General features: G+C 40.4%; 1 protein-coding gene across 4 annotated transcripts in view; it reads left to right on the forward strand.

Annotated features, from left to right (window-relative positions):
- Window positions 1-27,174, forward strand: part of TTC8 (tetratricopeptide repeat domain 8) — a 59,464-nt gene that overhangs the window by 4,296 nt on the left and 27,994 nt on the right. Inside the window, exons 2-7 of one of the 4 annotated variants that reach the window (XM_084632421.1) lie at window positions 10,165-10,194; window positions 12,003-12,060; window positions 13,768-13,888; window positions 15,328-15,391; window positions 16,989-17,148; window positions 17,788-17,877. In XM_084632421.1, the coding sequence (XP_084488547.1) occupies window positions 13,804-13,888; window positions 15,328-15,391; window positions 16,989-17,148; window positions 17,788-17,877 (399 nt within the window). In that variant the 5' untranslated portion in view covers window positions 10,165-10,194; window positions 12,003-12,060; window positions 13,768-13,803. Of the gene's footprint in view, window positions 1-10,164; window positions 10,195-12,002; window positions 12,133-13,767; window positions 13,889-15,327; window positions 15,392-16,988; window positions 17,149-17,787; window positions 17,878-27,174 lie in introns of those variants that run through there. The other 3 variants (XM_084632419.1, XM_084632420.1, XM_084632422.1) reach the window with 3 other exon arrangements.

A 27,174-nucleotide genomic window follows, 5' to 3' on the forward strand; every position in this document is an offset into this window, starting at 1 on the left:
CATAATGCAAAGAGCCACCAAAATACCCCAAGAGAACCTGCTTCGGTACAGAAAAAAGAAACCCATTTATCACACATCCCTCACTGTCACCTACCAGCCCACACTGGAATCCATATGGGGTATCAAATTATTACAATTGGGATGGGAACCCTATCCTGAAAGAAGACTTCCCTGAGCCCTCTTCTGACCTTCAAACATGTCCCCAGTCTTGCCAACATCATCTTCAGAAGCAAGCTCCCCACATACAAGGACCCACCAACTCAAAGCAGCACCAGACCCTGCCAAAACAGATGCAAAACCTGCAGAAATATCTCCACTTCAATACCCCTCACAACACACCTTTCAAGGTTCCTGGGTCCTATACATCTGTCACAACATGAGGCATTTTATGCACTGGTTGAGGTACACCATAACAACTGGGTGGGTGAAACCAGACAATCATTGTGCTCTCTAATGAGCCTACAGAGAGAAAAAGTGATAAAAGAAGAAGACACTATATCACCCATGGACCAACTCTTTTCACAAAGCTATTGCTCCATATCTGATCTTTCAGTACTTGTCCTCAAAGGAAATCTGCTCAACACTTTCAAAAGGCGAGCTAGGGAACTTAAATTCATAACTCCGCTAGACAGACCCCAAAAGCCATGGACTTAATAGGGTCACTGATTTTTATGCCTTATTACAACAATTTGCAATATATCACACTGCCTGCTACCCTTAGTTGCTCACTTCAAACCCTTTATTTGTAACAGTCTAACTCCCAATTTCCCATTTCATTGCAAGTGACCTCCTCCAACATGTTGCCCCTTCTGCTTACCAGTCTTTAGCTCAGAAACTCAGCTTTCTTCCCCAGACCTGAAGGAGAATTCTGTGTAGCTCAAAAGTTTGTACTTGCAACAGCAGAACTTTGGTCCAATAAAAGATTATCTCACATACCTTGTCAATCTGTCATATGTTCATTCTGCTTGGCTCAGGTCAGAGGGAAAAGGGCTAGTATGCCTCAATCTGCATTTTCATATTAACTTATTTGCGCTTTTGTTTTAAACTCAGTCTAACTTTACGTATTGTTTCGAGCCTACTGAAAGTAAGCGATTAAAAAGGAAACCATATTCACATACGCAAATCTGTTTACTCTGCATTTAATAAAAGTTAATATTTTCTAAGACACTCAGAAGAGCAGATATCAAAGTATGAGATAACCTTTGAAGTCGGAACTCTAAGGGGTGCACATTACTCAAACATCTACTCATCTTTACATGCTTATTCTAATGTTCAGTAATTTAAAAAAGCATTTCTTTTTATCCTTATTATTCAACAGTTGGCCTCATGCATTATTTACCCCACACCATCCAAAACCTGTACTGAATACTTTTCTATGGTGCTCATCACCATAAAATCTGAGTTTCTGAAAAACATTAATGAATTTATCTTGACAACATCCCTGTGAGGTAAGGTAGTAGTTGGGAACTAAACCACAGAGCAAGTATGGTCAAAATTGTCCATTGGTTTTTGCTGCCCAAGTTGAGATGCCCAGAGCCTAATATCCAGAGAGCTTAGCATTTTTATAGATATGTTCAAATATACAGCTCCCATTGACTTTGTTTACAGTTGCATGTTCAACACTTCTGCAGCTCAAGCCCCAGACATCTCATGTTGGGCACCCAGAAGTGAATATACAATTAATAACTACCTGTGAAAAGTTTGGTTTGAGCGAGCTGCTCAACATCACATAGGAACTCTGGGCCAGGAGAATCTTAGAAAGGGATAGAATCCAGTTCCCTAGGGTGGCATTCAACTCTTAGCCTCAAGACCCTCATCTCTTTTCCTGCAGTCCCTGACTCACTGGATGCACATCTTCCAACTTTTACAACAAATGAGGCAGGGGTTCTAGAAACAATAGCCTCATCTTATACACAGTCCTGAGTCATTCCCTGAGTACCTATCAATGGAGGTGTACTGAATGAGTCAGGAAAAGCAGTAGGTGATAATGTAACAAAAGATTGAGTAGTAAAATTTTCAAAAGTGCTTAAGTACTACTGACTTAAAAATGGGACTTAGATGGTTAAATCACTACGGCCCACATCCTCAAGAGTATTTAAGCTCCTAACTTCCACTGAAATTGATGTCAATGGAAGTTTGAGCCTAAAGCATTAAGCTTTGAGGCATCGCATTAATTTTTCAGCCAATCATGCATGAACTAGAATTTCTCTTGCAACGATACTAAATACTTTATATTGGCATTGTAAACCAATTCTTAAAGAATTAATCAGTAAAATTGATTCCAAAATGTAACTAGATCAACTTTTAAAAAATCAGATCAAGGAATTGGAGTTTTAAAAGATTCCCTTAAACAGATTCTCTTTTGATATGTACTGTATTTTTACTTATTTAAGAAGTCTCCAGAGAATTCAGTGGATGACTTCCCAATAAAACTCTTACAACATGCTGGGTATATGAATGCATGAACCATTAATGCCAAATACAACCTTTTCTCCTACGTGACAGAGAGAACACTCTCTCTACTGCTGTCTGTTTATTGTCTGATTTGTTGCCTAATCCGATTACTGTTCTTTGTGTTCCATGTGTCACATTCAAGGCACTAAACCAGCACAGATGTACTAACTGAACATGTAATTCAGCTATTAAGAGGGAGGGGAAATGGCTCAATAGTATAATTGTTAATAGATGTGTAATGAATGTCCTGCTTTAAAAAAAACTTATTTAATGCTCTACTATAGGACTTTGTGCTTTCACTAAACCCCCTTTTTTTTTTTTAAATACTTCCCTCCCCTGACCCTCAGTGCTGTTACTCCTATGGGATTGATTTTTTTTTTTTATAGAAATGAAGTAATTGCTAAATAATTAAAACACCTTGAACCTAGCTACTTGTATGCTGATTTTTAACAAGGTCAGAGTAAACATATAATTAACATGTTCACATGGAGATGCACTTCTGAAAGCATCCTCAGCTGAAATAAACTGTTGACACAAATTGCTGTGGTTACTAAATGTAAAGATAAATATTATTAGTGATTCATTTAATCACTTCCCTGCACTATGACAATGTACATGTACAGTGATGCCAGTAGCAATTTGGCCTGCATTTTCAGTATACACTGATTTTTTTCACAGTATGTTGCACATATCAATTCATATTTACCTTAAATTTGAGTTGTAGATACAGGCATGTTATAAGCGTCAAATAGTTATCCAGACAGTGTTTGAGGCTCTCCTCTTTCTTTAAGATGTTACATTAGAGGTTTAATTTTTATAAAAACAGCTCTTTTTGGTAGTTTTATCTCAAAATGGATTGATTTCACACAGTAACTTTCATTTTAAAATGCCCTCAAGGGTTTATAAATCTGCGCTGAATTCTTCTTTCATTTATACTTTTACAACATTAGCAACTTCAAGAGGGGATTAGATGTGTAAAAGAGGACTAACTTAGACCCTTTGTTGTTAAGACCAGGCCACTTGTTAGCTTATTCTTGCAAGTCTTTACTCAAGGTGACTAGTTCCATTGATTTCAGTTGGATTATGTACATGAGTAAAAATTGCAGGATCCACTCTTATTCTGTTACACTACCTTTTATTATTAATCATTTCCATGAATGGAAATGACTAATAAGTTCCATTGCTTGCTTAAATGTTAGCCAACTTAAATGTATTAGCCAACACATCCTATAACTCTAGTGCAGGCAAGGCAGTGTATACACCCTACCATGTATAGTTGGTCAACCTTACTCTCTTAAAAATGAGAGGGAATGTAACTCTCGTAGCTTCATTTGGCTTAGTTATGATGAATGTTCTTATATAGGAAATATTTTGGATGACTCTAAATTAGTGTTAACAAATAATGCCTAGAGTAAGATACACAACTTGAATATCCAGGCATTTGAGTTAGGGCTGCCACAGTATCCTTAAAATTGCTCGTTTGCTATTGCAACATAGTATGGAGGATCACCAACTGCTCTGAAGCCATTTTCTAGTAGCCCATATCTATATATAATAAAACAGTAAGACCTATATCTGGCCAACAGTCCTAAATCATTGTGATATCAGCAGTAACTCAGCCAATCATAACCCTTATTTTACAGCTAATTTCCATGCTACAATTTCATTGGCGAAAGTCAGTGATATGAGGGAGATGGACAGATGATGGATTGCATAGATGGTAGATTACTTGGTCCAACAGCTACAGTTCTTCAAAAGGTTGGTTTCATCCATACAGATCATCCCAGGCTCCCCTGTGTAACCTACACCCCTAAACAAAACTCAATTCTCCCTGCACAACCCCACAAATGCAAATCACAACTACCTGCACAACCACACACAAATAACCCCAAACACAGCGCCTCACTGCAGCACACACCCCTTATATACAGCTTGTGCAAATCTCCCAGCACAACACAGGCACTTATCCAACCACACTCATACTTAACATAAACTTGAGCAGCAAAGCTATAATGCACACAGTGGGATGAATAAAGGACAACTTGGACCAACCTCAATGTCCTTGTTTTTATAAGAATAAAAAATATATAGTAGCATCCAGAAGACTAGTACCTATTAAAAGAACATTACATCCTAAACAAAGTCAAGTATTCAAGAGACAGGAACCGCTTCAGCCCCAAATGATTCCAAACAGGATTTTGTGATTCAACACAGCCCCTCCTTGGGGAAGCTTTATCATAAAAAACCCTAGTGCAAATAATCCATAACAGAAGGCCCTAAATGTAGTCCATTTATCATCCCAGTGCACGTATTCCTTAAAATTAGATGACATCTAGTCCACTGATGGAGCATATATCACACTCTGGCATCTTCCTTGGTCCTCTTGGTCCTTGGATGCCAGGACAGCCATCCCAGCCAGAGTGCATCCCTGCTCCCCTACAGCCTCTGTGCTGGGAGCTCATCCTCAGAGGGGCATCCATCACTCTCCCTGTTCCATTAACCTCTCCTCTCAGATTTGTAGGCACATAGGATCTTCCACTACTCAAATGCCTTTAGTGCTCAGTTCTGGCTTGGGAATCAGCAGACAACTCCCTCTGCTACTCTCCTGCCTTGAGCCCTGGCTCGGGGAGGTCGTCCAGCAGACCTCGCTTGCTGCTATCTTGCCTTCAGCCTTCCCCCAGGAACCTTCTGTAGCTTTTTTCAGAGACTTTCTCCATGCTGCTACCTGAACCTTTATAACCCTACCCTCTTAACTGGCCAAAATGGGAGCACCTATTTTGCTGGACCTTTTTCATTTAAGGGGGACAGCCACCTTATTACAGGGTTCTTTTTAGTTATGTTTTGGGTTTTGAGCCTTTAATGTGACTTGGGTCACATCTTTTCAACCTTTCTCTACTGTCATGAGAGCTAAAAATTTTTTTTAAAAGTAAGTTGAGATTCTAATGTAAACATAGGGTTCTAGGAGTTGGGGCTTAAAAAATATATATATATATATATCACATATTGGGAGGTTTGTGATTGCAGTATGATTCCTCCAGACCACACTGCATTGCAGTGAGAGATGCTGGGCATCCACAGCTTTTGCTGACTTCATCTGCAATTCAGAGTGCTGCATTTCTGCTTATCAGGGCCCTGTCTGAAATTGGACATCCAGCAAATGAGGAATGTACCATTAGTGGCCACATGCCAATGTCTGGTTTAAAGTGACTTGCTCAGCATTACACAGGCAGTCAGTGTGTGGGACAGCCAAGACTAGGACTGACTGTGTGGAATTCACTTGTCCTAATCACAAGAAAATAGTTTGTCTTCCTGCAGCCCTCTGCCTTGCTTTCTAAGCACAACTTCTAGAGCAGGTGATACAGATCCTACAAGCAGTCTGATTCAGTACACAGTGGAGAGTCATACCCTGGACACCATCCCTCCATCACCCAATGATCATAATTAAGGACTGCATCATAATGCATATACACAAGGGGGATGAATTAAAGTTGCCCATGCAATCTGAATTGCTGGCATTTTTTAACTTTTGAGTGCTTGATTTTTCAATCTAAATAATAGTCTTTGAATAGTTTGTTTGTAATTTCCAGGTGCCAGCTCCTGCCAAGGCCCTTCAGTCTCACTTGAACACTGACAAATGCATGGTTAGAAATCAGTCCAGCTCACCTGTGTGTTAGTATTGTTAAAATGAGTATTACTTTTACAGAGATCTGTTTAGTGTTTGGATTTTATTAAAGTTTTTGAGTTGTTGCATTTGTTAATCTCGCATTATCTGTATCCCACTGTGATGGTGTGCACCCACCTCTTGTGAGCATCTCCTGTTTTGTGTGTGTGAGAAACTGCACACTCTCTCTGCGCCCCCTGACAGCTGTTAACCTCGTCAGGTGGGTCTTTAGTGGCTCAGCCCTCTAGCCAAGTCACATACAGTCTCTAAGCACAAACAAATCCCTTTTGGGGTAAAAGGTTCAACAGGGTCTGTCCTTGTTAAAGTCTTTAGCCCTGTCTCTGGGCTCAGTCCTCAGTGCCTTCTGAGCTTTAAGTCCATGTCTGCCCTGGTATAGAGCAGTGCCCCCGGAGCTTTCTCCCTGGGACTTATGCCCTTCACTTAGGTCTCTAAACAAGGCTTAACCCCTTCTCAGGGCTCAGGCCAGTGACTGGTGGGGAGAACCTGGGCCCAACCACTACTCCAGGTCCCAACCCTGGGACCCTATAAGTAGCAGCTGCTTCCTGTAATAGCTGCTGCTGCTATTCCCTGAGCCACTTCGCACGTAGCCCCTTCCGCTTCACCTTTACCTCAAGGCTGAAGGTTTCTGTTCTTTGTTTGCGCAGGGTCTCCCCCAGGCCTCCTTGCTTGGGCAGTTTCACAGCTGTCCAGTCCTTCCTCAGGGCTCTGGACCCAGCCAGCAACTGATCTGCTCAGCCCCAACAGCTCCTGTTATCTGAGCCTGCTGTGTTCCTATTGGCTGCTTCCCTGCAGCTTTCTAGGGAGACCTGGAGGACCCACCCTTACTGCTCCTTTTCTGGCTTGGGGTGTGGTAGGACAGCAAGGCCTCCTGCAGGAGACATCAAAGGTCCTGGTACACCCCCATCACACCTAAGTTATAAGCAGGAATCCTAGAAATCTGTTTTTCACAAAAAATGTGGAATTTGCATTTTTGTACAGAGAATCTTTAGTTTTTACATTACGTGCAAAAATAAAAACAGAAGCCATTTATCTGAGCCTCCATTTTCTGGCTCTCTGTATTAATTGAACTGGGGCTGACCGCCTGAGCCCTGCCACCAGGAGTTGAAGCTCTCCAAGTTATCTGAATTTTTGATTATCCGATCTGGCCCCGATCCCAATTAGATCAGATAAGCAGGGTTCCACTGTATTGTGGCTAGGGAAACCTCAGTTCAGCATTTCATTTTAATCATGGAAAAACAGATTTTTATGTTTTTTATCAGAGAATGTTGGGGGGATTTTACCATAGAAACCTTATAACCAGGGATTCTAATTAATATTTAAGTGTTTGTTTGCTTTGTAACTATCAAAGTATTCGCTATGAAGCTTGGAAACCTAACTAGTCAGGAGAGAAACATTACCAAGTGTGAAATACTAGTTTACCACAAGAGGTGTCATCTGCTGCCCAACAGAAGGCCTATAGACACCAGACAAACAATTTTGGCACCTCAGTGCACAAAATACTTTAATTACTCCCTCCGCACCCATGAAGAGGGGATGTGCACAAACCTTCCACCCATCACACTTTGAACTGGGGGAAAGGAATAAAAATCCCTGCCAGAAGGATCTCTATCATTATGCTTCTTGGAATTTGGAGAGGGCAGTATTTCTAAGCATAAGCAAGGTATTCCCAAACTTCTTAACTTGAGTTAGCCTTAAAGGACATATAGAGCTTGCACATTGCAGCCGTTTCTATTACTTTTTGAAACCTAAGACTGTAACTCAATTGTGGGTATATGTTTACCTGCTTTAACTTTGTAAAGGTTTTTTTTCTTAGTTAATAAACCTTTAGTTAGTTTAATATAGGATTGGCTACAAGCATTGCCTTTGGTTAGAGATCTAAGATACAATTGACCTAGAGTAAGGGACTGGGAGTGACCTGAATATTATTGTGATTTTTTTTTTTTTTTTGGTGTAAGGGACCATGTGTCACAAAGGCAGGCTTGCCTGGGTAGCAAGATAGACCCGAGTGCCCTAGGGGACTGTCTGTGACTCCATGTTAAAGCTGGTATAGTGGTTGGGGAGTTCACATTTGACACTTGGTTGATGAAATCTAATTATAGAACACACAACCAGTTTGGGGTTTGTGCCCTGGTTTGTAACAGTCTGCCCTGAGGTTGGCACCCACATTTGTGAACCACTCCAGACAGCTTGACAGCCCGTGCACCATGAAATTGCTGGCATTGTCTAACTTTTGTGTTTGATTTTGCAACCTAAGTAATATCCTTTGAACAGTTTGTCAGTAATTTCTTAATTTTGTTTCCTAAAAGGAAAAGAGATACAAACAAACGTTGTTATATGCAGTAGTAACGGTTCCCCTCCCCTCTCCAAAAAATCGTGCATCATCAGCAGGATTTAAACCCTGAAACTTCATCACTATAGCACAGCTTGAGCTACAGCTAACTATATTAGCAAGTAGAAAAAGACTTGCTCTGGTGGAAGTGGGAGAAATGTGAGGAGGAGCAAGGTTGGTTCTATCTTCTCTCTCTCTCCCCCCCCCCCCTCCAGTGGAGGAGGAGTACCTTCCCTATCTTGTACTTCCAAGAAGTGGGGAAATGGCTAAGTAGGGCTGTGTGCTGGGTCAATGTACATAGGATGGGGATTGTCAAGGGGAGTTCAGCCCATCTCTCCCCTCACTCCCCAAGAAGCTGTCTGCTGCTGTTGTTAATCGGTGTCACGTGTGATGCTCCTGCCTTGGCAATGTGAGCCCAGCCTTAGTTTGCAATGTTAATGTTCAGTTATTTTAGTATGCTACCACAATTTTGTTGACAAGGCAAGTAACAGAAGGGAATGGTGGTTTTTTTCATAGTTCAGATTTCAGCCAAAACTGAACAGAATGAAGGGACAGAGAAAAGGCATTTCTCTGTCTTGTGCTCTTTTCTCCTACCAAATTTGACTGTTTAATAATGGAGGTGTTAGAGCTTTTCAGTAAAAAAAGTCATTCTTTTCTATTAGAAAATGGTAGGCAATCTAAGTATGGGGTTTGTTGCTACCAGCTCACTCTACAATAATTTGCAAGAGCTGGGTTAGTGTACTGAAGCCTAAATATTTTGCACTATTTCTAAACTTAGACAATCTTGTGTTTATACATTGGAAAATTTAAGTGAGCCCTCTTATAGTTGCTGGAAAATATAGGGGCTGGAAAATCTATTATCTTACCCTGTGTTGCAGATTCTACACTGGTGTTCCAGATCCATACGGATTCTTTTTGGTACTAGAATGACTTTCGTGTTCTCTGAAGGTTTCAAATATTTTAAGTTTTAGGTCCCCAAATTCACTTGCCATAATATTGCCTTGAAGTTGTTGGGATTCCCCCCCCCCCCTTAGGTGTTTTGCCTTCTCTAAATGGTGACGACAGTACTATAGTGTTAATTTGAAAAATATAATGTTTTGGGTATTTTTTTGAATTAAATACAGTCTCCATCATAATGTATACAAAGACTTGTTTGTATGCAGATATTTATTTTCTTTTAAGAACTTCGCGATGAAGCCATCAGTGGCTAACAAAAAAAAAAAATTGGGATCCCTTTTCTTCATGCATGCCACGTGTGAGGATTTTGTTACATATTCCTGAACCTAAAATTCTGATTTATTTTCTGAGTGTCACTTACAGTTTAACAATGGTATTTAGCTGTACCTTCAGATGTACATTTAAAAATATTTGTATATGGGATATTCACCTGGTATTCTTACATTTTAAAACCCCTTAATGTTTAATCTATGACTTGGCAAATGTGACCAAACTGAAACAAGAAACCAAGCTATGTCTGAGATATTACTTGCTGTAAATCTACTTCTGTTATGGAAAACATCTCTTTGGTCTTGAAAATGTAGAGGAGTAAAATAATCTGGTAATGGTGGATAATGGACGACAGAGGTCACATCAAGTAGTTTGATTTAGTTACATTGCTGTTCCATGTATGGGTTTGTTTTGTTTTTTCATTGTTTGATTCCATTTCTTATTTCACTCCTCCTTTTCTTATTCATTCTAGGAACCTGATTGTGAATTCACAGTTTCTCAGGTAAAAAAATTTCATAAGTACCAGTATTTGAAAAAACACTGAGAATAGTTTATAGCATGTTGTATCGTGATGTTTGTTTCATTTGATCCCTTAGGGCTTGTCTACATAGAGACTTAGTGCATGGCAAGCCAGGGATGTGAATCTACAACTATGTGTGTAGCCCCACTCCGCCCCAACCCCGTTCAGCCCCTAGTCCTGCTCCTCCCCCAACCTCCGCTCTCATTTCCTTTTCACGCCCATGCCAGCTTCACCTCTAGCCTCAGCTCCTCCCCCAGCCCCAATTCCACTACTGAGGAAGCCTTGGCGGTACAATGATGGGGGGCGGGGGAGGCATGGACAGATTCCGTTAATGGTAAGGGGGGGCACAACTGGAAAGTTTGTGCTCCACTACGTTAATGGATCCTTACAATTTCGTATTAGGATAATTCTGAAAGAAGTAACAGAAAATTGCTGTGCGTGGTATTGCAGTAAAGGATTAAAATAGGCTGTTTTTTAAAACCTGTAGTTGGTACTAATAAAATGGAATATATTTAAAAACTTGTAGATTTTGGCCTTATTGTGTAAACTGAAAAGCAGAAAACACATTCCATATTAGAATAAAACAACATATAGCAGGAACTGCTACAAGTTTTTGGTAGAAAAACATTAGGGCTTGAGCTCAGATTTGGAGATAAATGGTGCTTCTCTGTGTAGCTGGTGTGGTGGGCAAAGATCTTGCTTTCTTAAGATCTTCTATAGTGCTCCTCATTGTAGCATCTACCTTATTCTTGCACTTTGTATAGACAGTAGAGGTGCTGAGTAACTCCAGTTGAAGTAATTCAGAATGAGACTACTCAGTGGCTGTTATGAAGTGCTCAGCATCTCAGAAGATGAGACCATAGGTGAATAAAACCAAATTGTTTCATTGTGGACAGAAAAATTGGTTACAGTTATCTGTTTTGATGGAGAAAAGTATACTTTTCGTTTTCTCTTCAGAAGAGTCAGTAGCCAAGTAAAATTGTTCTAACAAAGCCCTGTATCACTTTACACTGCGTAAATAGTAGATTATATGAAAGGAGATGTTTTCACAAATCCCATTTTATTTTTCAAAAACCTATCTTGCTATCTTGCCATGCACCTTTAGCATCGTTTTGTACATTTATTATTTCATCTGAAAATTTGTATGCTTCCTTTAGTTAACCAGAGGGTTAAAGTGATTATGTTGCAGTCTATCTACATTTTTTGGAAAAGGGAGGGGGAATTCCACCAACTTTGTTACATACACACACCAGCATTGGATTTATTCAGTACCTACCTCTCTTATGGGTCTTGTATAATTAACAGATAACAAGGATTGTGGATCATCCTCTTGTCTTGCAAGATAAAAAAAATCCCTATATGCATGCAACCTTTAAGTTCCATATTTGGTAATGTTCCATCTATTGCTGCTTTGATCAAAACTCTGATAACTGAAGCATTGCCATAAGCAATACTCTGATCTGAAGTCTGATGTGTAATTAGGTGATAGTATGTGATTTTTAAGATCATTGTTGTCTATACAATGCCCAATTAGTAGTTTAACATAGAAGCACAGCCAAAGGGCCCTAACTTTCCAATAGCTGACTGATAATGACAAAAGGATGCATGTTGCTTTTTTAAAGAAGTTGCCTAGTGCTTCTTGTTGGTGAAGAAGAGCGAAGATTTATCTAGGCCTTACCGATACTAAAATTGGCCTCTTTCAGCAATTGGTTTAGCTGTACCAGTATAAATAGGGAAGCTGCAAATTTCATGGAAAAGCACTACAAAGCAGCTTTTCTTATGTATGCTAGGAGTTGGCATTGGTTCAGCTACACTGATGTCTATACCAGCAATTTGCTGAAATTGGAGGTAAGGCATCAAAAAGAGGAATATAGCATGGAAATGAAATACTTGTATGGAGCTTCATGAAAATATGTAAAGGTAAGATGAACTTTTAACTGCAAATATTTAATGAAATTAAAGGTTGTCACCAAAATTACAGGTTAAGAAACTAGAAGAAAAAGTAGACCTGGATTACATTGGAATTGGCTAAATTCAAATTGCCCTAGTCTGTTCTTTTTTTTCCTATTAGTATTAACAGATTTCCAAATGTGGCTGAGCTGGCTGTTTGGATGCAGTCTCTTCTCCCAGCTCCTAAATGAGGAAAAGTCTCTGAGTCAGTCTCTATTAAAATGTGGTACACATTATGAAAAGTTTGAGGTTCCTTCTATAGCAGGCCCTCCAGTGTTCCTGGATTCAAAAAAAGATTTGTCCTTGTGTGTTTGACCCCTTTGGTTTCATTTAGAGAAGAATTAACCTTGCTATTTCTCATTTGCAAATATTAAGCATGCTTTGCTAATGGTCTGTTTAGGCCAGTGTCAGGGAAGAAATAAACCTGATTATTTTAATAAGTCTCATGCTGGGATGTTTATGGTAGTCTGTTCTATGTCTGAAAGAAAGTCAGTGATTGATCTTGCAATCCTTTTTATCATCCTAGGCCTGTAAGTACATGTATATTAAGTTATCAAGAAGGGAACTGGATCTGCGATGTTAGTTTTCCAGAGTTTCTATTTAACCACTGAAGCTTTTCCCCTCTGGTTTGAGAGGTGAAACAGCCTACACTGAGCAGTTCATACAGCAAAATCCTTGAGTAATTTACTATTCCATGTAATACTCCAAGTCAGTGGTGGGCAACCTGCGACCCATGGGCCACATGCAGCCAGTCAGGGTAATCCGCTGGCGGACTGCGGGACAGTGTTTACACTGACCGTCCGCAGGCGCAGCCGCCTGCAGCTCCCAGTAGCTGCGGTTTGCCGTTCCTGGCCAAGGGGAGCTGCGGAAAGCAGCCTAGGGGACCTGCTGGCTGCCACTTCCCACAGCTCCCATTGGCTGGAAACAACAAGCTGCAGGCGGCCATGCCTGCAGATGGTCAATGTAAACACTGTCTCATGGTCCGCCAGCGGATTACCCTGATAGGCCGCAGGTTGCCCACCACTGCTTCAAGTTGTTCACTTGAGCTATTTGCCTGTCCAATTCACCATCCAATGCTGCAATGGTATTGTGCAGTTAGTTAGACTTAGTATATCAGATGTACATGTTTACTAGTGGTGATTATTCTGAAGCAAGGAGATTTGGATTGTCCTTTTTAAAGGCTGCCTGTATTGAAACTGAATAGTGTTGTAAGTGTTAACATTCAAGAGTCCTACTTGATAACTTTGTTCCCTACTGATTAAGATTTTCTTTTCCCCTGTGCACTGAGCTGCCTAGGGTAAGGTACATAGGGCCGTGATTTGCCTTCCCCTCTTGTAATGGTGTGGCTAAGGGGAGATTGACTGTTGGTGATTTGGAACTGAGGCTGGAAATGTTTCCAGCCATGGAACCTCAAGCAATTGCTTGTTCCAAAGACCAGTCCTAATGTTTTGTATTTATTACAGTGCATCAAAATTCTGCCACCTGAACCAGTCAGTCAAATCACTACCTTGCTCACCTCAAGCAAAGTATAAAATATGAAGGGATTAAAAAAGGTTAACCTACTAAAATTAAATGTTTTAGTTTATTTGCTTTATCCTTATGTAGGCTGCTTGGAGTTTGAAAACACGAGCTCTAACGGAAATGGTTTATGTGGATGAAATTGATATAGATCAGGAGGGAATAGCAGAGATAATTCTTGATGAAAATGCCATTGCTCAAGTTGCACGTAAGTACAGACTTTCACCTAAATGTATTAAAATGATGTAAATTCTTTGTGGCAGGACTGTCATCTAGTATATAATTGTACAGTACATAATGTTATAGGGACCAACCTACTGTTGATTTTTAGTCATTATCACAATATAAGTGTTCAATAATATAACATGGCATTGTAAAAGGTACATTGAGATTCAGCTGAAAGAAAAATAGTTTTGTTTACTAAATTTAGCAGTTTAATAGATTTTTAAATCTGTTCAGTTATGTAAAGCCCTCATCTCTTAAGGAATATAATAGCAGCATACCTAGCCTGGCATCAGGATGCATCTACTGTCACAGTTTACCTTTACTTGGTACCTTGAGTTCCTCTCTGGCTGGGCAGTTCATTTGGCGTGTACTTTATGCTGCTGCTTTGGCCTTTCAACCAAAGCAAAAGTCTGCTTTCAAGGCAAGATTCCTCCATCAGTCTTCCACTCGGGTTCAGTAATCCTTTTCCCCTCAGTGCATGGGTTTCTGTACCACTTCTCTAGGAGGTAGCACTGGTGGAGGTAGAAAGGACACGGATCCTTCCTCTAATATGTGTCCTACCCCTGGAATCCTAAATTGTGATTAGCAGTATGCCCTAATCTAAGACTGCTCTGCTGTGCTGTTTCCCAGGACCATTTCCTAGAAAGCTTGTTGGTGGTATGGCCTTTCCTAGTACACAAGCCCCTCCCCAGAGTCCTTCTTTGGCCCATCTCTAGGTCTCCTCTCTGGCCCTTTCCTGGCTTCTTCCAGTGTCTCTCTCAGGATTCCTCACCATCTGCCTTTCTCAACAAGGAGTCATTATGAAAAAATATAGTCAGCCTGTAATTAAAACAAGGACTGAAAAGGAGGTGACCTCTGACTGGCATCTTAGAGAAAAATTGCCAGTAGCTAATAGATTAAGTTTATATCATGCAAATGAATGTTAAGCCAGGTGTATACAAATAAAAGTAGTTATCTACAGTAGGCAAGTTCAAGAGAGCTTTTGAAAGGAGAGCAACAGTTGGTTGAATAAGATAGGGGAGAACCCTCTAATAGCTGAAAGGCAGAGACCCAGCCTCTGAAAAAATGGTCACACTATTTTATTTATGTATTGATTTCTATAGCACTCAGGATAAAAGTGACTAATGACTAAGGGGGATACTTCTGGAGAATTTGGGAATTGAAGTATATCAAGAGTTAATCTGAAAGAAAATTAGAACTTGCAGCGTGCTAAGGAATTTGGCTAACCGACGTGGGTGGCAGGGAGCTCCTTTGCTAAAGCAGAAGAACAGGGTGATTTACAGTTCTGGATGCCCCAAGAAAATATCAAAAGGTCTAATCTGGACTACAAGGTCCCTGTCTTGAGGACCAGGTCCTCATTCTCTTTAAGGACCTTAGGGTGGCTATTTACAAACGTTAAGTGATAATACTCTTATTTTGTAGGCCCAGGAACTTCTTTGAAACTCCCTGGAACCAGTCAGGGTGGAGGTCCCAGTCCAGCTGTTAGGTATCTATTTCCTTATGTTTGGCAGCTTTAACTTGTAAATATATTAAATTTAGGATCTGCACATTAATGTAACATATTAAGTTTAACAAATTACAAAATGTTAGGTTTAAATGTGTAGCGTTTCTGTATTGATAAATTGGTGGAAATACCACTTCTATTCCAGGATGGCTTGAGAAGAGCAAATATAGTACCTGTCTTTAGAAAAGGGGTGGGGAAAGGAGCTGAGGAATTATAGACCAGTCAGGCTAACTTTGATACCTGGAAAGATACTGGAACAAGTGTATTAAACAATTTATTTGTTAAGCACCTATAGGATAATAAGATGGTAAGTAATATTTGTCAAAAACAAATCTTGCCAAACCAATTAAATTTTTTTCTTTGTCTGGGTTACTGATATAGAGTGGATGGGGGAAGCAGTAAACATGATCTATGTTGATTTTAATAGGGCTTTTGACACAGTCCCATGTGACATTCTCATAAGCAAACTAGAGAAATATGATCTAGATGAAGTTACTGTAAGGTGGGTGCATAACTAACTGGTTGAAAGGCTGTACTCCAAGAATAATTACCAATGGCTTGCTGTCAAGCTGGAAAGATATCTGTATGTAGTGAAGGCCCTCAGAGGTCCGTCCTGTATTTGATACTATTAAATGTTTTAATTAATGACTTGGCTAAAGAGTATCCTTATAAATTTTGCAGATTAAATCAAGATGGGAGGGATTGCAAGCACTTTTGGAGGATTAACATTCAAAACAACCTTGAGAAATTAGAGAATTGATCTTAAATCAACAAGATGAAATTCAATAAAGACAAGTGCAAGTACTACACTTACAAACAAACAAAAAAATCAAATACACAACTACAATAGTACTGCTGTAAAGGATCTGTGGGTTATAATGGATCACAAATTGATTTTGAGCCAACAGTGTGATGCAGTTGTGAAAAAGGTTAATATCATCTAGGATGTATTCATTACCTCCTGTGTAAGACATAGGAGGTAATTATCCCACTCTGCTCAGCACTGGTGAGGCCTCAGCTGGAATAGCATATTCAGTTCTGGGCACCACGCTTTAAGAAAACTGGAAACAAATTAGAGAAAGTCCAGAGGACAGCAACAAAAATGATAAAAGGTTTAGAAAACCTGATGTATGAAGACAGGAATAAAAACTCGGTACATTTAGTCTTGAGAAAAGAAGACTGAGGGAGGATCTGATAACAGTCTTCAAATATGAAAAGGGCTGTTGTAAAGTTGATAGTAATAAATTGTTTTCAATGTCCACAGCATGTAGGACAAGAATTTGCATAATTTGCAACAGGGAAGATTTAGGTTAGATATTAGGAAAAATTTTCTAACTAAGAGTAATTAAGCTCTGGAATAGACTTCTAAGGGAGGTTGTGGAATCCCTATCCTTGGATGTTTTTAAGAATAGGTTAGACTAACACCTGTCAGGGATGGACAAAGTTTACTTGGTCCTTCCTCAGGCCAGGAAGCTAGAGTAGAAGAGCTCAAGGTCCCTTCCAGCTCTACATCTCTATGATTCTATGAACACATTTCCCTCATCTGCTCTTCATTTTAATATTTGTTGATTCAATTTAGGCCAGTGACTCAGTCAGGAAGACCTGTTACAGGGTTTGTGCGACCCAGCACACAAAGTGGACGACCAGGCACTATGGAACAGGCTATAAGAACTCCTAGAACTGCTCATACTGCTCGCCCAATTACTAGTGCTTCTGGAAGATGTGTCAGACTAGGAACGGTGAGTGACTTGGCTTTACTACTGTGAAGGATGGCTTTCCCTTCTGCGATGGTGTAGTTGAGCTTAAAAATTATGTCTGAAAAAAATCAAACTTGGGAAAGTTAGCTCAAGTAGATAGCCAAGCTCTATATTTAAAAAAATTGAATAAAATGCTATCAAACCTTACTTGTGTTTAAATATGCATAAAATTTCACAAAATTTCCTGATTCTTCACTCACTGAACTCCATGAAGAAAACTGCTTCAACAGAAGCAGGATGGAGCCCTCTCCAAGTTTTCAACATTTTTTTTTTCTTTTTTTCCCCACTGTTAGAGAGCAATAGTTTCTTTAAAATCACCAGTGAGTTACTAAGATTAAATCTGGCTAAATTATGCTGTGTTAGTGAAATCACCAATAGTGTGTCTGGCTTGAAGACATAATGTAAACCTGGGTTTTTTTGGTAGGCAAAAATTGTTGTTGAACTCCTGCTATATATGCATATAACCAGTTCTTCCCAAGTCTTTGCAAAAAAAGCGTTTTTTTAACATACTCTACAGTTATAATTTATGTTTTTTTCCATTAAAGGTTTTTTCAGCTGATATTTGAAATGTATTTGTATAGTGTAATGGGTTCATTCTGTTTAACACTTTTTTTTTTTCAGGCCTCTATGCTCACAAATCCAGAGGGTCCTTTCATAAACTTGTCTAGATTGAATTTAGCAAAATATGCTCAAAAACCAAAGTTAGCAAAGGTATGTGACTATTTTGGTCAATGTTCTGCTATATTTAATATCACTTCAGTGTTAATTTACCGTTAGTCTCTCTCGTCTTCTAGATTTTTAGGACCCTTTCCAGCCTAATATTTCCTCCACAGCTGCTGGACTATGGGAGTGCCACAATCTTTCAAGGTCCAGCAGCTGAGGAGTCTGTTCGCTACTCAGAGAAGGAAGTACTCTCTTGTTAGCAGTACTAACACATTGCATTAGGTATTTCTCAATGCTACCAATCCTCAAATCCCCAATATTGTGGTAAATTGGGATTCGGGAAATAGACTTGTCTTATAAATCCAGAAATGAAGTGTCCAGCAGCAGTATTTAGAACCTCAATTGTCCTAATATGGGGTCACCTATTTTTCCCCTCCACCTCCTTTAAATCGGGAAGGCTTTTTTTTTTTTTTAAACAAACAAGACACCATCTGTGTGAGCACAGACATTGTACTTGGACTCAAATATACTCTGACATCTTTGTGTCCATCGGAAAAAGTAGCAAAGGCTGTTCAAACTAAAGCCTAACCTGTTTCTCCAGCCAACCATGTCTGAAGAAATTGCAGTCATAAGAGGGAGGGTCCTAAGGACTTCAAGAAAACATTAGGTCTTTCCCCTATTATGCCCCAATGGATGGAGCTGGAAGACCTCTCACCAATATATTCTTCTTAGTTCTCTCTCCTTCCCTTTCAAGATCTAAGATTAAGAAACTCCAACAGGCTGTTCAACCCCAGTAAGGGGAGATGGACAGGTCCAGTACAGGATATCAGCAATTCATTTACAGAAGCTCATTCCCTCCTTCCTGATCCAAGCTGCATAACTTCTAACTGCAGAAGGTTGTATGTGGGTGGCAGCCTAACATAGTAAGGCCAATGTATCTTCTACATAGGTTGCCAGACTCAAAATAGACACTCCAGAATCTGAGACCACAGGTGTGCATGTACCCTCAGTATATTTTTATAATGCTGTTTGTTCTAATAAACCTCCTTTGAAAAAAAATAAATGGGAATAATTACTGTCCACATATCCATTCTATGCTATTATAAAGACGACATTAAATTCCTTAAACTTGTAATCTTAAAGTGAGAAAACGTAATGTTTTTTCAGTTTACAGAATTGACGTTATTTTAAGGTGTATTTATGCTAGGTCCACAAATATTAGCAGTGTGACCCAGACTAGAAAACGTTTGTGAAGAGGTAAAACTGAATCAAAGTTTAAAACGAGGCATTGAACATACATAAACCATTATTACATTATGGTGATAGAACATTCAGTTACTTTCAAGAAATATTACATCAGCTAATGGATCTTGAACCATGCATACAAGACGGACAAAAGGCAATAAAATACCTTGTTCAGCCTCTAAGAAGAGAATTTTGTGGATGAATTTGGAGTATGAATAAAAGTCTACACTGTTAATCTAAAAAAGATTTAAAATGTTTGGATTTTTTCCTTCACTTTCAAAGCATGACTTACTTCCCTTTTTCGTATTAGGTCTGTTTTTCCACGAGCATTAGTGCTCATAATTTTTTTAGTCTGTTTAGTTCTCATGATTGACAGCAAGAGAAACTGAAGTCCTCTACCAACTCAACAAGTATATCAGTGTGCCTTCCCTCACAAATGTAACTCAGTCCTTACCTGAAAGATGCAAAGATGATCTTGTTTCATGTTTTATCATTGGGTCACCTCTCAATTGTGTCTCTTTACTAGAGTGCCAGTTGAGTTGATGTCTTTATGTGGATACCTGCCCACAAGGAAGTGGACTGATAGCCACAGTTCACTTTGCATAGGCCACTGAAAGGCTATCAGATGGGCTGATTCTCTTCTGACCTGAGCTGTATTTGACTATTGACTTAGAGGTGGAAGTCCCTTTTTTGAGGCATGCAATCGTGAGCATTGCACATCTGCCTTTAAATCTGTTAATGGCAGTCAGCCTATCTAGGACTGTAGTTAATACACACTTATTGGTACATTGTTATACAAAAACAAACCCTATCTTTATAAAGGTCTTAAAGAGGAATATGTGGGCGATTCCTGAAGCCTAGATAGGTGAGGATTTCTCTTGAAATCTGAATCCTCTTTTCTTCTAAGCGTAAGGCATTTAAATAAAAATTTCATTAAAATGTGACAGATTTTTTAATCAATCAGATGGTGTTCTGTATGCAAATGTGTGTACTGCAACTAAATGTGCAGATTTGGAAACTCTGCATGCAGATGGATAGTTAGGTTGCTTGCATACTCACATTCCAGATTGACACCTTCAGTTGCAGTAATAATATGCCATAGAAAATCATAGAAAATGCCATAGAAATTTTTACTCCTGAGGGCATTCTGCAACAAAAAAAAATTAAAAATTCTGCGCACAATATTTTAAAATTCTGCAAATTTTATTTGTCAGATAAACGTGGAAGCTCCAGAATTGCAGTGGGGATAACAGGCCACTGGCTGCAGAGAGGTGGGAGATCAGACTCAGCAGTGGGGCTGTACCCAACCCTGACACAGCGCAAGGACTGGGCCTGCCCCAGAAACACCCCAGGGCCTTCCCCTCCATACCAGGTGTAAGCAGGCAGGCTCAGCAAGGCACGATCCAAGTGTGGAGGGACTTAGTGTGGGGGGATCCAGGTGTGGGTTGAGAGGGTTCTTTTGGGGGCAGTCTGTGTGCGGATGGCTCAGTGGGGGATCTGGACGCACAGGGCCTTGTTGGAGGGTTCTGGGTGCAACGGTAATGGGACTCTTCAAGGGGGGTTAAGGTGAAGGTAGTTTGGGAGGGTGGGGGGAGTCTGGGTGTGGAGGGCTCAATATGGGGGATCCAGATGCTGGGGAAGTAGGGCTCAGTGGGATGGGGATCCAGGTGCAGCTGGTTGGGGCTCGGTAGGGTGGGGATCCAGGTGTAGGTGGCTCAGCGGGGCGGTTCAGGTGCAGGGGGAAGTGGGGCTCCTCAGGAGGGGTTCTGGGTGCAGCAGGGAGCTGTGAGGGTTTGAGGGGATCTGGATGCAAAGGGGTTGGGTGGATGGGGGAGCAGCTCCCTGTACAGTGATTCCTCCTCCTGCAGCTGAGGAGCTATGGGTGCAGGAAGCACAAGGGAGGGGAAAGTTTTCAGAGCTTCCTACAGCCAGGGAAAAATCTGGGGGTGAGTCTGACACAGCCCTGGATGCTGTGCAGGGGAAGAGGAAGTCCCGTCCTCCCAAGCCCAGCCAGGACTAGCAGCTGAGCCCGGTGCATGGTAGAAACCATTAGCCAGGTCTTCCCCAGTCCTGCCCCATAGTGATTTACCTAACTGCCAGCTGCCTTGGGCACCCAAAACACGCTTCTGGGAAGGGACACATGACCGCTCTTGTGGCTTCCATTTGCTTTCCCCTCAGAAAGTCACTTTTCTGTGAAGTAAAGAAATCTGTAGGGGTCCTAAATTCTGCGCATGCACAGTGGCGCAGAATTCTCCCAGGAGTAAGAAATGTAGGACTGGAAGGGTTCTCAGTAGGTCATTATTTCAATACCTGCACTGAGGCAGGATTAAATATTGTCTAGACCACCTCGAGAGGTGTTTGTCTAACCTGTTTTTAAAATCTTCTGATTGAGATTTTACAGCCTGCGTAGGTAAATTGTTCAATGATTAACTAACTCTGCTTACCATTAGAAAGTTTTTCATAATATCTAATTCTCCCTTGCTGCAATTAAAGCCCATTACTTCTTGTCCTATCCTCAGCAGTCAAAGAGCAGTTTATCACCCTTCTCTTTAGAATAAGCTTTTACGTACTTGAATATTATTATGTCCCCCTTCAGTCTTCTTCACTAGAAGAAACAAACCCAGGTTTTTTTGGTCTTTCCTCATAAGTCATGTTTTCTAGACCTTTGATGATTTTTGTTGCTCTCCTCTGGACTTTCTCCAATCTGTTCACATCTTTCCTAAAGTGAGATATCCAGAACTGGACACAATACTCTAGTGGAGGCCTTCTCCGTGCTGAGTAGAGTGGAAGAATAAATTGTGTCTTGCTTACAACTCTCCTGCTAGTACATTCCAGAATGATGTTTGCTATTTTTGCAACAGCATTACATTGACAACTCATATTTAGTTTGTGATCCACGTATGCAAACACATGCATACATTTTTTTAAACAGCATCTGTCTTGAAAACTTAGCATTTTTTCAAAAGCTGAAGTGAATCATCACTTTCAGCTCAGAAGGGGCTTAGGCTAATGAATCTTACTAGACACATCCACAAGGAGCAAGTACAATTATCAATGTTAGAAAGCTAACGTAATATGACATTAATATTTCTTACAGAAAGTAAGACGAGTTAAAATGTGCAGCTTTATGGATTTTACAATTTATTTTTTTTAAGGAGAAGACAGCATTGATTCTAAAGCCAAAGCATGATGAAGTTTTAAGATCCTCGTTTCATTTTGTGTTAAGGATTGTTGCTTAAAGCTGTAAAACTCTGCGCTATCACCTCTCCAATGTGCAAAGAGATAATAAATCTCAACCATTAAGTTCACATAGCTGTGTAACTGTGTGAAATAAAAATGTTAAATGAACCAAACTGTATCATAGAATCTCTATGGATAGCAATTCCATGCTCTAATAATAAGAATATAGCAGTAGGGATATATTACCGACCACCTGACCAGGATAGTGATAGTGACTGGGAGATTACTATTAGTCATTAGTAATAATGCTCAGGGAGATTAGGAAGGCTAACCTACAAAAACAAAAAGCACACAGTAATAATGGGGGATTTCAACTATCCCCATATTGACTGCATACATAGCACCTCAGGACGAGATGCAGAGACATTTCTTGACACCTTAAATGACTGCTTCTTGGAGCAGCTAGTCCTGGAACCCATAAGAGGAGAGGCAATTCTTGATTTAGTTCTAAGCGGAGCACAGGATCTGGTCCAAGGTGTGACTATAGCTGGACTGCTCTGTAATGGTGACCATAATATGATTAAATTTAACATCCCTGTGGTGGGGAAAACACCACAGCAGCCTAACACTGTAGCATTTAATTTCAGAAAGGGGGACTAAACAAAAATGAGGAAGTTAGTTAAACAGAAATTAAAAGGTACAGTGCCAAAAGTGAAATCCCTGCAAGCTGCATGGAAACTTTTTAAAGACACCATAATAGAGGCTCAATTAAATGTATACCCCAAATTAAAAAACATAGTAAGAACAAAAAAAGTGCCACCGTGACTAAACAACAAAGTAAAAGAAGTAATGAGGGACAAAAAGGCATCCTTTAAAAAGTGGAAGTTAAATCCTAGTGAGGAAAATAGAACAGAGCATAAACTCTGGCAAATGAAGTGTAAAAATGTAATTAGGAAAGCCAAAAAATAATTTGAAGAACAGTATCCAAAGACTCAAAAAGTAATAGCAAAAGAAATTGTAAGTACATCAGAAGCAGGAAGCCTGCTAAACAACCAGTGGGGCCACTGGACGATCAAGATGCTTTTTCCACTGAATGCATCCAATGAAGTGAGCTGTAGCTCACGAAAGCTTATGCTCAAATAAATTGGTTAGTCTCTAAGGTGCCACAAGTACTCTTTCTTTTTGCGAATACGGACTAACACGACTGCTACTCTGAAACAAGATGCTAAAGAAACACTCAAGGACAATAAGGCTGTTACGGAGAAATTAAATGAATTCTTTGCATCAGTCTTCATGGCTGAGGATGTGAGGGAGATTCCCGAACCTGAGCCATTCTTTTTAGGTGACAAATCTGAGGAACTGTACTAGATTGAGGTGTCAGAGGTGGTTTTGGAACAAATTGATAAACTAAAAAAGCATTTCTCAAATGCTGCCACCATGGCCGCATGCAGCCACCAGGGGCTTTTCTTGCAGCCACAGCCTCCTGGGCAGTGACTGTGGCGGGGGTGCAAAGCAGTACCTCTCCCCCAGGACCACCAGAAGGGGTTGGGCCCTCCCCCCATCTGGAGCCACAAACGCCAGATGAGCATGCAGCCAATGAGTTTCCCACCTTCACGGGGGTGGTGACGGTGGGGTTTCGGGCTTCAGCCTAGGGCGGCGGGTGGCAGGCTCCAGTCATGGGACTTTGGGCTCTGGCCCTGGACCCCAGTCACACAGTGGCAGGTGCCAGCTCTGGGCTCAACCCCACCATTGTCCCTGGCCCCCACAGCCTCCTCCAGCCCTGGGCTCCAGCTGTGTGGTGGCAGGTCCCAGCCCTGGACCCTGGGTTCACTGCCCCTCCCCATTGCCCCTGGCCCCCCCACTGTCTCCCTACCCACTTCCCCATCCAGGCTTTGTCCCCTGCTTGCCAGGGCTGAGTAAGTCTGGTGTGAAAATTCACATTTGTACAGTTGTTAATATTACTTTTCACAGCCTCCCAGCTAGCTAGGAAGTTTGCTATGAAAAGTGATATTAACAAACATACCAATATTACTTTTCGCAGCAGCAGACTTTCTAGCTAGCAAGTCTTTTTAAAAAGGCAACCAAAAACAAAACAAAAAAAAGACAAGAACGTGAAAAGCACCTTATTTGTGTTTCTATTCGGTTTAGGTCCAGTAAATAGAGAACTGTACATTATTTTTATTATTGAGTCTGCTAACAAAAAAACTATATAAATAAATTATAATAATTTTGAAATGTATATTTACTTGTTTTTCCTAAAGTTAATTATTTTAAGAAAAATTGTCATAGCGGCCACCAGCAAGAGTTGGTGGGCACACTCTGAGGCCACCAAAAAATGTGGTGTGAAAACCCCTGAACAGTAATAAGTCACCAGGACCAGATGGTATTCACTCAAGAGTTCTGAAGAAACTCAAATGTGAAATTGCAAAACTAACTGTAGTTTGTAACCTTTCACTTAAATCCGCTTCTATACCAAATGACTGGAGGATAGCTAATGTGAAGCCAGTTTTTAGAAAGGGCTCCAGAGGTGATCCTGGCAATTACAGGCCCGTAAGCCTGACTTCAGTACTGGACAAACTGGTTGAACCTATAGTAAAGAACAAAATTGAGACACCCCTAGATGTTCATAATTTGTTGGGGAAGAGTCAATATGGTTTTTGTAAAGGGAAATCATGCCTCACAAATCTACTTGAATTCTTTGAGGAGGCAAACAAGCATGTTGACAAGGGGGATCCGTTGGATATACTATACTTAGATTTTCAGAAAGCCTTTTACAAGGTCCCTCACCAAAGGCTTTTAAGCAAAGTAAGCTATCATGGGATATGAGGGAAAGTCCTCTCATGGATTGGTAACTGGTTAAAAGAGGGTAGGAATAAATTTTCTGTTTTCAGAATGGAGAGAAGTAAATAATGATGTCCCCCAGGGGTCTGTACTGGGACCAGTCCTGTTCAACATATTCTTAAATGTTCTGGAAAAAGGGATAAACAGTGAGGTGGCAAAATTTGCACATGATACAAAATTACTAAGATGGTTAAGTCCCAAGCAGACTGCAAAGAGCTACAAAAGGATCTCACAAAACTGGGTGACTGGGCAACAAAATGGCAGATGAAATTGTATGTTTATAAATGCAAAGTAGTGCACATGAGAAAACCACCACAACTATACATATAAAATAATGGGTCTAAATTAGCTATTACCACTCAAGAAAGATCTTGGAGTCATTCTGGATAGTTCTCTGAAAACATCCACCCAATGTGCAGCAGCAGTCAAAAAAGTGAACAGAATGTCGGGCATCATTAAGAAAGGGATAGATAATAAAACAGAAAATATCATATTGCCTCTATATAAATCCATGGTATGTCCCACATCTTGAATACTGCGTGCAGACGTGGTCACCCCATCTCAAAAGAGATCTATTGGAATTGGAAAAGATTCAGAAAAGAAATTATTAGGGGTTTGGAACGGCTTCTGTATGAGGAGAGATTAAGACTGGGACTTTTCAGCTTGGAAAAGGGATAACTAAAGTGGGATATGAGAGAGGTCTACAAAATCATGACTAGTGTGGAGAAAGTAAATAAGGAAGCGTTGTTTACTACTTCTCATAACACAAGAACTAGGGGTCACCAAATGAAATTAATAGGCAGCAGGTTTAAAACAAACAAAAGGAAGTATTTCTTCACACAATGCACAGTGAACCTGTGGAACTCCTTGCCAGAGGATGTTATGAAGGCCAAGACTATAATAGTGTTCAAAAAGAACTAGATAAGTTCATGGAGAATAGGTCCATCAATGGCTGTTAGCTGGGACGTGCAGGGATGGTGTACCTGGCCCCTGTTTGCCAGAAACTGGGAATGGGAGACGGGATAGAACACTCAATGATTACCTGTTTTGTTCAGTCCTTCTAGGGCAGCTTGCATTGGTCACTGTTGGAAGACAGGATACTGGGCTAGATGGACCTTTGGTCTGACCCAGTATAGCCATTCTTATGCAACCTTATGCTTGCCCTCCCTATATTTCCCCTTCTCTCCTTTGTTTGTGAAACTCACTTTAAATTATAAAGTTTTCATGGCATGGACCATGTCTTATGTGTTTTAAAATATAGGAATGGCCATACTACACCATATGGTCCATCTAATCCCATATCCTCTTTCCAACAGTGGCCAGCAGCAATTATTTCAGAGTAAAAAACTAACATGCAACCAGACTCCTCAAGACTAACAAATGTATTTGGGCATAAGCTTTTGTGGGTAAAAAAAAACATTTCTTCAGATGCATGGATCTGAAGAAGTGGGTTTTTTTACCCACAAAATCTTATGCCCAAATAAATCTGTTACTCTTTAAGGTGCTACCAGACTCCTCTTTGTTTTTGTGGATACAGACTAACACGGCTACCCCTCTGATTTCAGAGTAAGATGCAAGAAACCATATGGAAGACAGATTTCAGAGTAACAGCTGTGTTAATCTATTCGCAAAAAGAAAAGGAGTACTTGTGGCACCTTAGAGACTAACCAATTTATTTGAGCATAAGCTTTCGTGAGCTACAGCTCACTTCATCAGATGCATACTGTGGAAAATACAGTGGGGAGATTTATATACACAGAGAACATGAAACAATGGGCGATCAGGTAAGGTGAGCTATTACCAGCAGGAGAGCTGGGGTGGGTGAGAACCTTTTGTAGTGATAATCAAGGTGGGCCATTTCCAGCACTTGACTGCTGGTAATAGCTCACCTTACCTGATCACTCTCCTTACAGTGTGTATGGTAACACCCATTGTTTCATGTTCTCTGGGTATATAAATCTCCCCACTGTATTTTCCACTGAATGTATCCGATGAAGTGAGCTGTAGCTCACGAAAGCTTATGCTCAAATAAATTTGTTAGTCTCCAAGGTGCCACAAGTCCTCTTTTTTTAATTGATA

This window comes from Lepidochelys olivacea (genome assembly GCF_965140295.1).
Source record: "Lepidochelys olivacea isolate rLepOli2 genome assembly, chromosome: 6".
In the NCBI taxonomy this organism is placed as follows: domain Eukaryota; kingdom Metazoa; phylum Chordata; order Testudines; family Cheloniidae; genus Lepidochelys; species Lepidochelys olivacea.